We start from the raw sequence: 12,728 nt of genomic DNA, 5'->3' as shown, positions 1-12,728 counted from the left end.
GCATTGCTCACTTTTAAAATATTGTCTGATTTCCCCTGTGACTTCTTATTGCTCTCTTCCATTTACGTGAAGCATAAGGCCTTTGGAATAAATAATGGGTTACCTCTAGATTCAAGGTAACAACCTTCTCTCGGTAATACTGATGGATAAATGGGCCTGTTGTCTGCGTCTGATGTCCAACGTTCTCTGGGTACCACTTCAACATTGGGACTGCTTGTATGTGTCTGAAAGACTTGGAGGGTCAGAGCTCAGCTGCCATTCATTTTGCATTTGTTGGTGTTCAGATTTGTACAGCCCTTGGACTCTCGAGCCTTCACATTGTTTGCTTTCCTCCTCTCCATTTTGAACAGATGATTTTCCCAAACCCCAGATTACGGTTCAGCCGGAAACACAGTCGGCAATAAAAGGTTCCAATTTGAGTTTTGTCTGCTCGGCTGCCAGCAGCAGTGATTCCCCAATGACTTTCGCTTGGAAAAAAGACAATGAGTTATTACACGATGCTGAAATGGAGAATTATGCACACCTCCGGGCCCAAGGTGGAGAGCTGATGGAGTATACCACCATTCTTCGACTGCGCAACGTGGAATTTGCCAGCGAAGGCAAATATCAGTGTGTCATCTCCAATCACTTTGGCTCTTCCTACTCTGTCAAAGCCAAGCTTACAGTAAACAGTATGTCATCAATTTGCTTTTTTGTACTTAACGAGAGCTTTTAGATGCAGAAAACACTGTATGTGTCTTGTGCTCTCTCTCACGCACATTCTCTTTGTCTCTGTCTCTATCCCTCTCCTTCCTCTCTTTATTTCCTTTCTCTCTTGTCTCTGTTTTGTTCCCTTTCTCTTTCAGTTGGCTCTCTTTTTTCTTTTCCTTTCTCTCTTTCTCTTCTTTTCTCTCCCTCTGTCTTTTTAATCTCTTTCCCTCTCTGTCTCCCTATTTCTCTTTTATCTCTATGTCTGTCTTTTTCTCCATATCTCTGTCTCTCGCTCTTTCTCTGTCTCTCCAGGTCTGTCTATCACTCATCTTCTCGCTCTCATTCCTTACCCTGATTCCTTTCTTCTCATACTTTCCACTTAGCTCTTTCTTTCACCACCCTTCACTCCACAAACATCAGGATTCTTGGTTATTTAGATTGAAGCCAGCAATTTTTCAGTTGAGCTCACTGCAGTGTGTTGGGATGAGGCAGGCAGGTATCTTAGGCTCCGTGGGAGTTCACGATCAATCGTATTGATGTGGGAGGCCACAAAATATATTGCTAAAGCAGCACTCTGCCTTTAAGTCAGAGATCTGGGTGTAAATCCTGCTACCGCATCTTAAAACAATGTTGCTCTGGGCAGGTGAGTTAACCTCTCTGACCTCTGACTCTACATTGTCCAGTTAGGAATAATAGTCCTTACCTCATGGAGCCATTCTAGCCATGAGATAAAACCCTGGGTATGAAGGGCCTCGCAGAATGCCTTGGTGTTTAGGTAGTACTGAGAAGACATAGTCTGTTAGCTGTAGTTAATAAGCCCCAGCATTGTATCATCATCTGCTTTCTGAGACACGCATTCATCTTTACAACCGGCTCCTCAGCACTTTGGCCTCTCTAACCATTTGTGCCACTGTGTGGATGGATTTGAGAGCTAACCGCAGTGATGCCTGAGGTCTGGCACATGGAAAGGTTAGTGTTTAGGCCCGAATACCTATATAAATTTAGAAAAATGGCAGGGCCTCCTTCCCAGGGGAACTGAAAAAGAGATGAAGTGAATGGGCAGGATACCAAGAGATGTATTTGCCCAAGATCTCACAGTTAATTCTTGAGGAAACTGAAAACATGGCTAGAAAGTAGCAGGGAGACCGACTGCTGGCTAGAGTATGGGGCGGTTGGTGCTTTATCCTGAGTCGTTCCCCTGTACGGGCTGAACCTGGCTCATTACTTACCGCTCTCCACCAGCCTTCTGTGCCAGGTACCTGTGTTAGAAATAACCCTGCCTTACCTTTGTCAGGGAACTTGTAGATCTTTTCTTAAAGTGTCTGTGGTATGGGTGGGTATATAGGCTTGTGGTACGTGTTGGGGGGGCTGTGGGTATGTGTATGTACGTGTCTGTGTGTGTGTGCCTGTGGTATGTGTGGAGTGAGGGTGTATGTGGGTAGTATGTGTGTGGAGAGGTGTATGTGTGGTATGTGTGGTGTGTGTAGTGTGGGTATGGGGGGTACGTGTGTATATGTGTGTAGGTGTGTGCGTGTGTGGTCATAGGATTTGGGAGGAGTCGAGCAAAGCTAGGATACACCCTGACTCTCCTGCCCGCCTTGCTCTCTGGGATTGCAGTGCTTCCCTTTTTCACCAAGACCCCCATGGACCTGACCATCCGCGCGGGGGCCATGGCGCGCCTGGAGTGCGCGGCGCTGGGACACCCGGCCCCGCAGATCGCCTGGCAGAAGGACGGTGGCACGGACTTCCCCGCGGCCCGGGAGCGGCGCATGCACGTGATGCCCGAGGACGACGTGTTCTTCATCGTGGACGTGAAGACGGAGGACATCGGCGTGTACAGCTGCACGGCGCAGAACAGCGCGGGCAGCATCTCCGCCAACGCCACCTTGACGGTGCTGGGTAAGGGCGCAGCGCTTGTGAACGCACTGTGCGGGCCGGGCCCGAGCAGCCCGGCTCCCCTGCCGGCCCGTGGTGCCAAAAGGTTTGGGCTTGGAAGAGAGCAGATGCCAGGGATCCTGCCCTATCTGGAGAGGGCATGCCTTTTGTAAGCTTTGAATTGAAGGGAACACCTTGGGAGATGAATCTGTTCCCTCAGTGCCAAGTAAAAGCGTTGGTGCTTTCCCTCCTCCACTGTACACACATACTCTTCTATAAAGCACGTTGAAGACAAGAAATGTATGAGGACTGGGCATAGTAGTACATGTCTATATAATTCCAGCACTCAGCTGAAGCAGGAGGATTGGGTATGTTGAGGCCAGTTTGTGCTAGGTACATAAATACAAAACCAAAAGAAAAAAAATGGGTGAAGCAGTCAGTCAGATCGAGGGGGAACACGTTTCTGTTTTCTCCCATACCAATCTGGACATCAGAGGAATCTTTTGATGACCTAAACACGTGCTTATTAAAACTGGAATGCTTTTTTTTCTCCTATATGTGACTTTGAAAGAGTGAAATGTATTTACCTACTAATACAAGGAAACTATTTTCAGAATTTTAACATTGACCTAGATATCAGGCACTAGACATTAATTTGAAAAATTCAATGTACACATTCTGATTTTTTTTACCATCCACCCACACATACTTGTGCTTAAAAATATTTTTGCATATTTTTTAAGATGTTTTATTGCCCACCCCTGCCACCACCAATTTCCTACCATTGGTAAGGGTGAAAGAGGTTGAAATAAAAATTGAAAAAACAAACAAAAAAAAACCCACTACATTTTATCTAGCCCCAGTGGCTTATGCCTAAGGTAATCCTAGCTGCTTGGGAGGCTGAGATCTAGAGGCTCATTGTTTGAAGCCCACCCCAGGCAGAAAAGTCTGTGACATTCCATTTCCAGTTAGTCAGCAAAATGACAAACTGGAGACATGGGTCCAGTGATAAGAGTGCCAGCCAGATGCAAAGAAGAGAGAGCACAAGACCTAGAATTCAAGCCACGGTACCAGCACACCCACCTATAAAGTATGTTTTCTTGTTTGATCCTAAGCTCTTCTCATGAGTCCATGAATGCAGAACAATAAGATCTCAAGGACTGTTACATTTTTTTGTTGTGAGTTGTTCTTGACCATGCCTGGTACACTGAGGAAACATGAAATCTTACTCCTCGATCTGAATGAATTCAAGTGCTAGCTATGAAAGCCAGCTGTCCCTTAGGAAAGTAAAAGGGTCCCTTGTCATTCCAGAAACACCATCATTTCTGAGACCTCTGTTAGACCGAACTGTAACCAAGGGAGAAACGGCTGTGCTGCAGTGCATTGCTGGGGGCAGCCCTCCCCCGAGGCTGAACTGGACCAAAGATGACAGCCCCTTGGTGGTGACCGAGAGGCATTTCTTTGCGGCCGGCAATCAGCTGTTGATTATTGTGGACTCGGATGTCAGCGATGCTGGGAAATACACCTGCTCCATGTCCAACACCCTGGGCACGGAGAGGGGCAATGTGCGCCTCAGCGTGATCCCCAGCCCCACCTGTGACTCCCCGCAGCTGGCCGCCCCCTCCTTAGATGACGATGGCTGGGCCACAGTGGGCGTGGTGATCATCGCTGTGGTGTGCTGTGTGGTGGGCACGTCGCTCGTGTGGGTGGTCATCATATACCACACAAGGCGGAGGAGCGAAGACTGCAGCATCACCAACACAGGTGTGTACCCAGCGGCATGGCCTGGAATGCCCAAGTGGTGTGGATTTATGGGTGTTGCTGTCATTTTCTTCTACAATATGTATCGGCAGTCTGAGCCCATCTCCTAAGTGGTTCATTTGGCTCACGCTGAAAGAAGGTTAACCAAAAGTAGCAAAGCTGGTATGTAAAGACTGACACTTCATGCTCAGACCTCATCAGATTGGCTGGGAAATAAACTACCCAATCAGTGAAACCAGTGTTACTCCTTCTCAAGATGGAACCAGGAGCCCCTGTGTCATGAGCTTTGCTTGCTGTGGGAATTGTGTGCGTTGAGCATGTACAGGGTCCTAGTTATTCTAGTTAACTAGAATGTGCACACTGTGATACCAATGAACCCAAGTTTGATTTAAGGACTAAATTACTATCTGATGAAAATTCTTGAGTTTTATTTTTTTGTTTTTTGTGCCATAATTGGGCTTGAACTCAGACCCTTGTGCTCACACTTAGCTTTTGTCATGAGCTTTGCTTGCTGTGGGAATTGTGTGCGTTGAGCACATACAGGGTCCTAGTTATTCTAGTTAACTAGAATGTGAACACTGTGATACCAACAAACCCAAGTTTGATTTAAGGACTAAATTACTATCTGATGAAAATTCTTGAGTTTTATTTTTTTATTTTTTGTGCCATAATTGGGCTTGAACTCAGACCCTTGTGCTCACACTTAGCTTTTTCCACTCAAAGCTGGCATTCTACTACTTGAGCACAGCTCTACATATGGCTTTTTGTTGCTTAATTTGGAGAGAGTCACGTAGACTTTCCTGCCTGGGCTGGCTTTGAACTGAAATTCTTAGATCTCAGCCTCCTGAGGATGCCATCTCCTAGGATGACAAGGCATCAGCCTCTGGTACCTGAGTGGAGTGCTTATTATTATTAGTTTTTGGTCATGGGGCCTGAACTCTGGGCCTGGGCGCTGTCCCTCAGCTCTTCAGCTCAAGGCTAGTGCTCTACCACTTGAGCCACAGCGCCACTTCTGGTTTTCTGGTGGTTTATTGGAGATAAGAGTTTCATGGACTTTCCTGCTCAGGCTGGCTTTGAGCCATGATTCTTCAGATCTCAGCCTCCTGAGTAGCAAGGATTACAGGCGTGAGCTACCGGCACCCGGCTTTTAGTATTTTTTAAAGATACTTGTTATTACATTTTTTAGGAAGTACATCCAGTAGCGAGGGATAAATCAGAAACTCAGCTCACACTTCTCAGGGTTCAAAGCCTTCATCTACCTCTCTAGATACTGCACTCAGGATGGCTTTGTTCAGAGTAGCTCTTCACTTATTTTATGTGCACGTATTGGAAGAAGCGTAGACTGTTGCTCCTGAGAGTCTGGGAGGGACCATGGTGATCTTTCTTGCTGTTATTTGGTTACAGATGAGACCAACCTGCCTGCAGATATCCCGAGTTACCTGTCTTCTCAGGGAACTTTAGCTGATCGGCAGGATGGGTACGTGTCCTCTGAAAGTGGGAGTCACCACCAGTTTGTCACCTCTTCAGGAGGTGGGTTTTTCCTACCACAACACGACAGTCCTGGTAAGTGTTTAAAAATGGACATGAGTGCCAGGTATGGTGACTTACTCCTATAGTCCCCGCTGCTTAGAAGGCAAATAGGAAGATTGTGATGTAAGGCCAGCCCAGGCCAAAAGATAGGAAAAGACCCTATTTCAACCAGTCGCTGAGGTGTGGTGGCCCCGGCCTGCCATCTCAGCACCTGCGAGGCCATAGATAGAGGATCATAATTCAAGGCTAGCTTCAGGGAAAAAGTAAAACCCCATTTGAAAATAATTACCTAAAAAATGGAGGAGGTAGGAGCATGCTTAACGACTAGAGCACCTGCCTAGCAAGTGTGAGGATTTGAATCAAGAACCCCAGTACTGTCCAGCAATAGGACACGAAATTGCATGACCGTGGCTAGGAATTGTTTTGAAATGATACAGGGGAATGGACAGATGTAATACTATTGCAAGACATTGACACACTAGCAAGAGCTGGCCCAAGTCACTAGTAAAGTTGAAATTCAATAGTTTTTATGTCCTTTTTTCAACTGTTAGGGGGAAAAAAAGAGAAGTCTTCATTTTTGACAATAGAAGACAAATAAGTGGAGTTGAATCCCTCCAGGCCCTGTACTGCTTCCTTTAAACCACCCCAGAATATCTTTCCTGACTCCTTCTTAGTGAATGTTCACCCATGTGAAATGGTTTAAAGTCACCTTAGAGAACTCTTAATTCTGACCCTACAAGGGTGAGAATTTTTTTTTCTTCTTTCTGTCAGGGGTCATTTGGATATTTTAACATCATCTAAAGGCCATTCAAAATTATCAATCCAGGCAGATGGCCTTCAGCAACCAATGTGAAGCATAGGAAAAGTAAACATGTTTGAATCATCACAAACCAAATGATGTAGGCCTTATACAGCCAGATTGGGGTAAGATTGAAAAGACTCCCCACCCCTACTTTAGATGGTCCATGGATTTGAGGGTAGTGAGGGAGGCTGCCTGACACAGTGGACAGTGACAGTCTTTCCTGGCTAAATGTCTATAAGAATGTACTGAAGCTGGGTGCCAGTGACTCACACCTATAATCTGAGCCACTGGGGAGGCTGAGATCTGAGGATGGTTGTACAGAGTCAGCTTAGATAGGCAAACCCAATTAAAAGCCAGAAGTGGAGATGTGGCTCGAGTGATATAGAGCACTAGTTTAGGAGCATGAGAGAGGTGGGGCGGTGGGAGAGAGGCAGGCAGGCAGGCAAGCAGGAAGGAAGGAAGGAAGGAAGGAAGGAAGGAAGGAAGGAAGGAAGGAAGGAAGGAAGGAAGGAAGGAAGGAAGGAAGGTAAAGAAGGAAGGAAGGAAGGAAGGAAGGAAGGAAGGAAGGAAGGAAGGAAGGAAGGGAGGAAGGGAGGGAGGGAGGAAGGAAGGAAGGAAGGAAGGAAGGAAGGAAGGAAGGAAGGACATAGTATGTGGCACCTATTGAGAAGTCCACAAATGGAAGTTATTGGTGTTATTTTTCACACAGTGAATCATCTTTTACCCCAAGCATTTATTGAGTGTTTGCTGTGTGCCAGGCTTCCTAGGTGGGGGCAGGTATACTTGTCTTCAGTTTCACAGTGTAACCAGCAGTAAGACAAATGACTTCTCGCTCAACAAAGCAGGGAGAAGGGGCTGTGCCCAGAGAGATGAAATCTGAGCTTAAAAGTGCACATTCTGCTTAGATGAAATGGTGGCAAACAGCAGAGACTTGCCCCCATTCAGGGTCATGGGTCTGAATTGACAATATTGCCAATCCCTGGACAGCAGCATCCACGTCTAACTGGCATAGTACCTTTTGCATTTAATTGAAGATGTTGGGGGGGGGTTGTTTTGTGGGTTTTTTTTTGTTTATCTTGTATGCTGTGTGTGTGTGTGTGTGTGTGTGTGTGTGTGTGTGTGTGCGTGTGTGTGTGTGTGTGTGTACTGAGGTTTGAACTCAGAGCCTGGGCACTATCCCTTCTTAAGCTTTTTCTCTCAAGGATATTGCTCTACCACTTGAGCCACAGCTCCATTTGTGGGTTTTTGATGGTTAATCGGAGATAGGAGTCTCTCAGACTTTGCTGCCCAGGCTAGTTTTTTTTTTTTTTTTAATTGTATTTTATTTTATTTGAGAACATACTGTACAGGGGGGCTACAATTACATGGGCAGGATAATGCATACATTTCTTACCAAGCATTGCAGCCTCCTCCTTTGTTTACCCTTCACTTCCCTTCCCCGCCTCCCCCCTCCCCCCACCCAATTTTACCCCCCTCCCCCCACCCAATTATACCCCCCTCCCCCCCCCCACACCGACATTGTAAAGCTGGTTTTGACATGACATTTTGTACTTCTCATTGTTGCAACAGGTCCACCTGAATCCTTAAACGACTTTTTGTCCCCATCTCCTCCACATGTTATACTGACATCAAATATAGTGAAAGCGGTGCCCAGGCTAGTTTTGAACCATGTTCCTTAGATCTCAGCTTATTGAGTAGCTAGGATTATGGGCATGAGCCACCAGCCCTTGGAGAAGTTGTTTTTGAGTATGCCTGTCTTTGAACTGGACACTGATAGGTCATTGGTCGCGTGCCAATTCCTGGTATAGTCACCTGTGACATCTTGTAGAAAGGGGCCAGTGCTGACAGATGGAATTCAGACTGTCTGCTTTGGCTGTTGGGGACCACACACAGAGCTGTTTCCCTTAGAGACAGGATGGACCTGGCAGCAAGATTGGTCACCTCACCCAGTGGCTCATCAGGCCCAGATTCGCCCACTTATGAAGCCAAAGGACTCCATAAGTTTGAAAGAAATCCATCCCTCTGTACAATTTTGGTATCATGTTGTAGCTAAAACCACTTTCCAAGACAGAAAACGTTTGTGTGACTCGGATGTATGTTTTAAAGGGACCTGCCACATGGATACCAGCAGTGAGGCTGACGTGGAGACTGCCACAGACCCATTCCTGTGCCCCTTTCTGAGCTCCTCGAGCCCTGTGTATTTGAAGGCGAACGTGTATGGCCCGGATCCCTTTGAAGCCTATCATCCAGGTAATGTGGTTTTCCTTGCCAGGAACTCATCTGAGTCCCAGGGAGACCACTGCAAGTGCTAACTGTGTCCTCTTCTGATGTGGATTTCAAATTGCAAAGGTTGCAGTCCCGATGCAAGGACAGCTTTGATGGAGCACTGTGAGCCGAGTCTTCTGAAGAGGAAGGACTGCTATCCATGTCCGCCACCTATGGAAGAGTCTTGTGAACGGAGCTGTAGTAACGGAGCATGGCCTTCCCACGGGAGGAAGCTAATCAACCCCACCTACACCCAAAATGAAGGGCCCATGCTGAGAAGTCTATGTCTCAACAAGTCTTCTCTAGATTTCAGTACAAGTCTAGAACCAGCATCTGTTCCTTCCAGTAATTCTTTCATGGGTAAGTTTGTGAAAGTATTAGGTTTCTATTTTGTATCAGTACTGAGGCTTGCCAGTAATTAGGGCTTGGTCACTGTTCCTTAGCTTTTTTTCTTTTCTTTCCTTTTCATTTTTTTTTAACTCAAGGCTGGTACTCTACCACTTGAGCCACAGCTCTACTTCCAGCTTTTTGCTGGCTAATTGCAGATTGGCTAGGTTGGCTTTGAACTACTTTCCTCAGATCTCAGCCTCCTGAGTCACTAGGATTATGAGTGTGATTACATTTCTTAATTCTGGCCCCATCTCCCAGTTCTGAGTATTGGAATTATCAAACCTCTGAAAGTGAATTTTCCCTTAACAGCATCTTCACAATAACCTCTTAGTATGGCTGTTTCTGAACTCAAAGACAGGGGATTTTTACTTGATGATGGATTTAATCTGTAGCGAAGCCTTGGGCGCTTTCTGGGTAACACTGTGTGTGGTATCTGGGAGGCAGGAGTTGGGGGAATGACTTCGGAGCTGAGCTTGTCAGCCATGTGGAAAAAGTGGTTTGAGGCCCCAAGCAGCCTTTGGGGTGGAGTTGCATGTGTTGCATGACTGTGGTTTGGTGTGTCTGGTGGCTTCTAACTGAACCCGTGGTAGGAGGGTGGAAAAGACCATCTTACCTAGCAACAGCTGCTCAGGCAGACAAGCTGGGCGACCTGCTGCCAGAGAGGCCTTCAGAAGTGTCCAGCCTAGTGCTGGTGTGAGGCACTGGCTGACAGCACCGAGATTCCATTGTGCGTTTTTGTTTTGTTTTTTTGGTATAGTCTGTGGGAACAATGAGAATGAATGGAGCCATATGGGAAGAGGAGCCACAATTTGCCTTGGTGTTTCTTTCCCTTTTTTTTTTTTTTAATTCTGTTTCTGTCAAATTTTAAACTATTTTATATCCAGTGTTTAAGACATTTTATGTCTTATCATGTTATTAGTTATATTCCTTTTTGAAACAACTTGAACCTATATTATGAGCCCAATGTTGTTCGCTCATGCTTGTGATCCTTGTTTTACTCAGGAGGTAGAAGCAGGAAGATGGCAAGTTCAAAGCCAGCCTAGGGTAGAGGTTTTTGGGAAGACCATGCCTCAAACATGGAAGTATGTCAAACAGAACTTCAAGTGGTAGATGGCTGGTCTCAGTACCACAAAAAAATTAAATTAAAAAAATGAAGAAAAAGACAAGGAAGCAAAAGAGGAGGAGGAGGATTATTTTGAAATAAAGTTGTTATTTTTGTTTTGGGGTGGTACTGAACTTCTTACTCAGGGTCTCACACTTTCTCTTGAGCCACCAGCTATCTATTCCTTTTCTGATTTATTTTTCAGATAGAGTCTTGTGAGTTTTGCCTAGGGCTGGCCTTGGACCATAATCTGTACATTCTAGCTTGGATGTTATAGAAGTGCATTTGTTGAGATGGGGACCTCCCTAACTTCAAGACCTGGACTGGACTTGAATCATAATCCTCCGCATCTCTGCTTCCCAAGTAGCTGGGGTTATATTATGGACATCATTCCTGGCCCTTGAAACTTGCTATGTCTGTGCACAATTAAACCCTCATATAAGATTATTATCCAAATGCCCTTTATAGAGAATCATAGGCTGTCAAGGCCTAAAGCAAGGAATTGGCCAACTTCAAGAATGCATAGTGTAGCCGGGCGCTGGTGGCTCACGCCTGTAATCCTAGCTACTCAGGAGGCTGACATCTGAGGATCGTGGTTCAAAGCCAGCCCGGGCAGGAGAGACGTGAGACTCCTATCTCCAATAAACCACCAGAAAACTGGAAGTGGCACTGTAGCTCAAGTGGTAGAGCGCTCGCCTTGAGCTGAAGAGCTGAGGGACAACGCCCAGGCCCAGAGTTCAAGCCCCACGACCGACCAAAAAAAAAAAAAAAGAATGCTTAGTGTAATGATTAATATTACGGTGGGTCATAGCAAGTGATAAAGAGTGGATGCATTTATTTGGGGATAAATAATAATAATAAATAAGAGGGAGTGGTTGACCTCCACTGCATCGTGTAAGTATCTAATAGCATAGACAGTCCTCTCCTATATGGGAGGACTGTCACATGCACTTGTAGGGAAATCCAGTGCATGCCTGTGTGGTAAGGTACCTCATCGTTTGCAGGGTTTTGTTGCACTAACATGTTGGTAAAAGGATCCAGGTGCTCAAGAGCTCTTGTTCTTTCAGGTACCTTTGGGAAGTCTCTGCAGAGACCACATCTCCACGCCCCTCCCAGCTTTCCTCAGCCCTCAGATTGTCAGCCCAGAGCTTTGCACTTGAAAACTCCCTCCTCCCCCAACCTGGACTTCGGGTCAGAGGTTGGTGAGAAAGAAACTACAGATTTTCAAGAAGAAAACCACACATGTGCCTATAAACAGAGCCTGGAAAACTACAGGACTCCAAATTTTCAGTCTTATGACTCAGACACATAGACTGAATGGAACCAAAGGACAGTTTCAACATACTACCTCACACAGACCTTTATTTAAAAGAGACAGAATCTTATGTTTTTAAATGGAGTTATGAATTTTAAAAAGGATAAATTGCTTTATTTATACAGATGAACCCAAATTACAAAAAGTTATAAGAAATTTTATACTGGGAGTAATTTTCTTATAAGAAATACCTTTAAAAATATTTTATAACTTTGTTTTATGCAAGAAAAAAGTATCTTGTGTAAATTAATGGTATAAATCCATGACTATTTTATGTATTTTTATAATGCCAGATTTCTTTTTATTGAAACATGAATACTAAAGCCTTTGAAATAGTACCTACTGCCTTGTACCTTTTTTGCATAGACATCCCCTTCATTTTTACTTTTTTGCACATTACATTTAATAAAACATATCATTTTGGTGCCAAACCCCATTCATCCAAAAAAGAATTATGATCATTTTCAATACATTTTTAGACTGAATTAATTCATATTGCTCTGCCTCAAATTGATCAAAATACATTTAGCTCATTAAAATACAAGCAAAAAAAAAAAAAAAGCCAGGCTGGTGGCTCACACCTGTTATCCTAGCTACTCAGGAAGCTGAGATCTGACGATTATGGTTCAAAGCCAGCTTTGGCAGCAATACTAGCACACATACACATAAATATACACAGACACACACACAGAAAAACAAGTAAAAATTACCATTTATCCTTTCTCCCAAGTGTCATACAGATTCTTGAAGTATGTTGTTGTATGTGAATGCAATCTATATAAGAAGCTACAGACATAAGATACATTCATTTTTAAATCTACAGACAGGAAAAAGATATACTGTTACTGTTTGGTGCAAAAAAATACAAGCACTGTCAGCTCAGGCTCCTTAGTTATAATACCTGTGCTTATCCCATTTCCCATTCCTGACTCCTGTTGTTGGAACAGCACGTTGGCTTAGCTGGAGTTCCTACAGGCAACATGGTTCTAATGGGTGAA

At 44.9% G+C, this 12,728-nt stretch overlaps 1 protein-coding gene across 2 annotated transcripts in view; it reads left to right on the top strand.

Moving 5' to 3' along the window:
- Window positions 1–12,063, top strand: part of Lrig3 (leucine rich repeats and immunoglobulin like domains 3) — a 57,423-nt gene extending 45,360 nt beyond the window's left edge. For both annotated transcript variants that reach the window (XM_069987707.1, XM_069987717.1), the window contains 7 exons: window positions 351–671; window positions 2,308–2,589; window positions 3,877–4,329; window positions 5,731–5,889; window positions 8,765–8,908; window positions 9,008–9,283; window positions 11,483–12,063. In XM_069987707.1, the coding sequence (XP_069843808.1) occupies window positions 351–671; window positions 2,308–2,589; window positions 3,877–4,329; window positions 5,731–5,889; window positions 8,765–8,908; window positions 9,008–9,283; window positions 11,483–11,727 (1,880 nt within the window). In that variant the 3' untranslated portion in view covers window positions 11,728–12,063. The remainder of the gene's footprint in view (window positions 1–350; window positions 672–2,307; window positions 2,590–3,876; window positions 4,330–5,730; window positions 5,890–8,764; window positions 8,909–9,007; window positions 9,284–11,482) is intronic.
- The last annotated feature ends 665 nt before the right edge of the window (window positions 12,064–12,728 follow it).

Source organism: Dipodomys merriami, unplaced genomic scaffold (assembly GCF_024711535.1).
Source record: "Dipodomys merriami isolate MVZ:Mamm:240054 unplaced genomic scaffold, mDipMer1.0.p SCAF_10, whole genome shotgun sequence".
NCBI lineage: Eukaryota > Metazoa > Chordata > Mammalia > Rodentia > Heteromyidae > Dipodomys > Dipodomys merriami.
The sequence above is the reverse complement of the archived record's forward strand: the minus strand, read 5'-3'. Positions and strand labels throughout refer to the sequence as shown.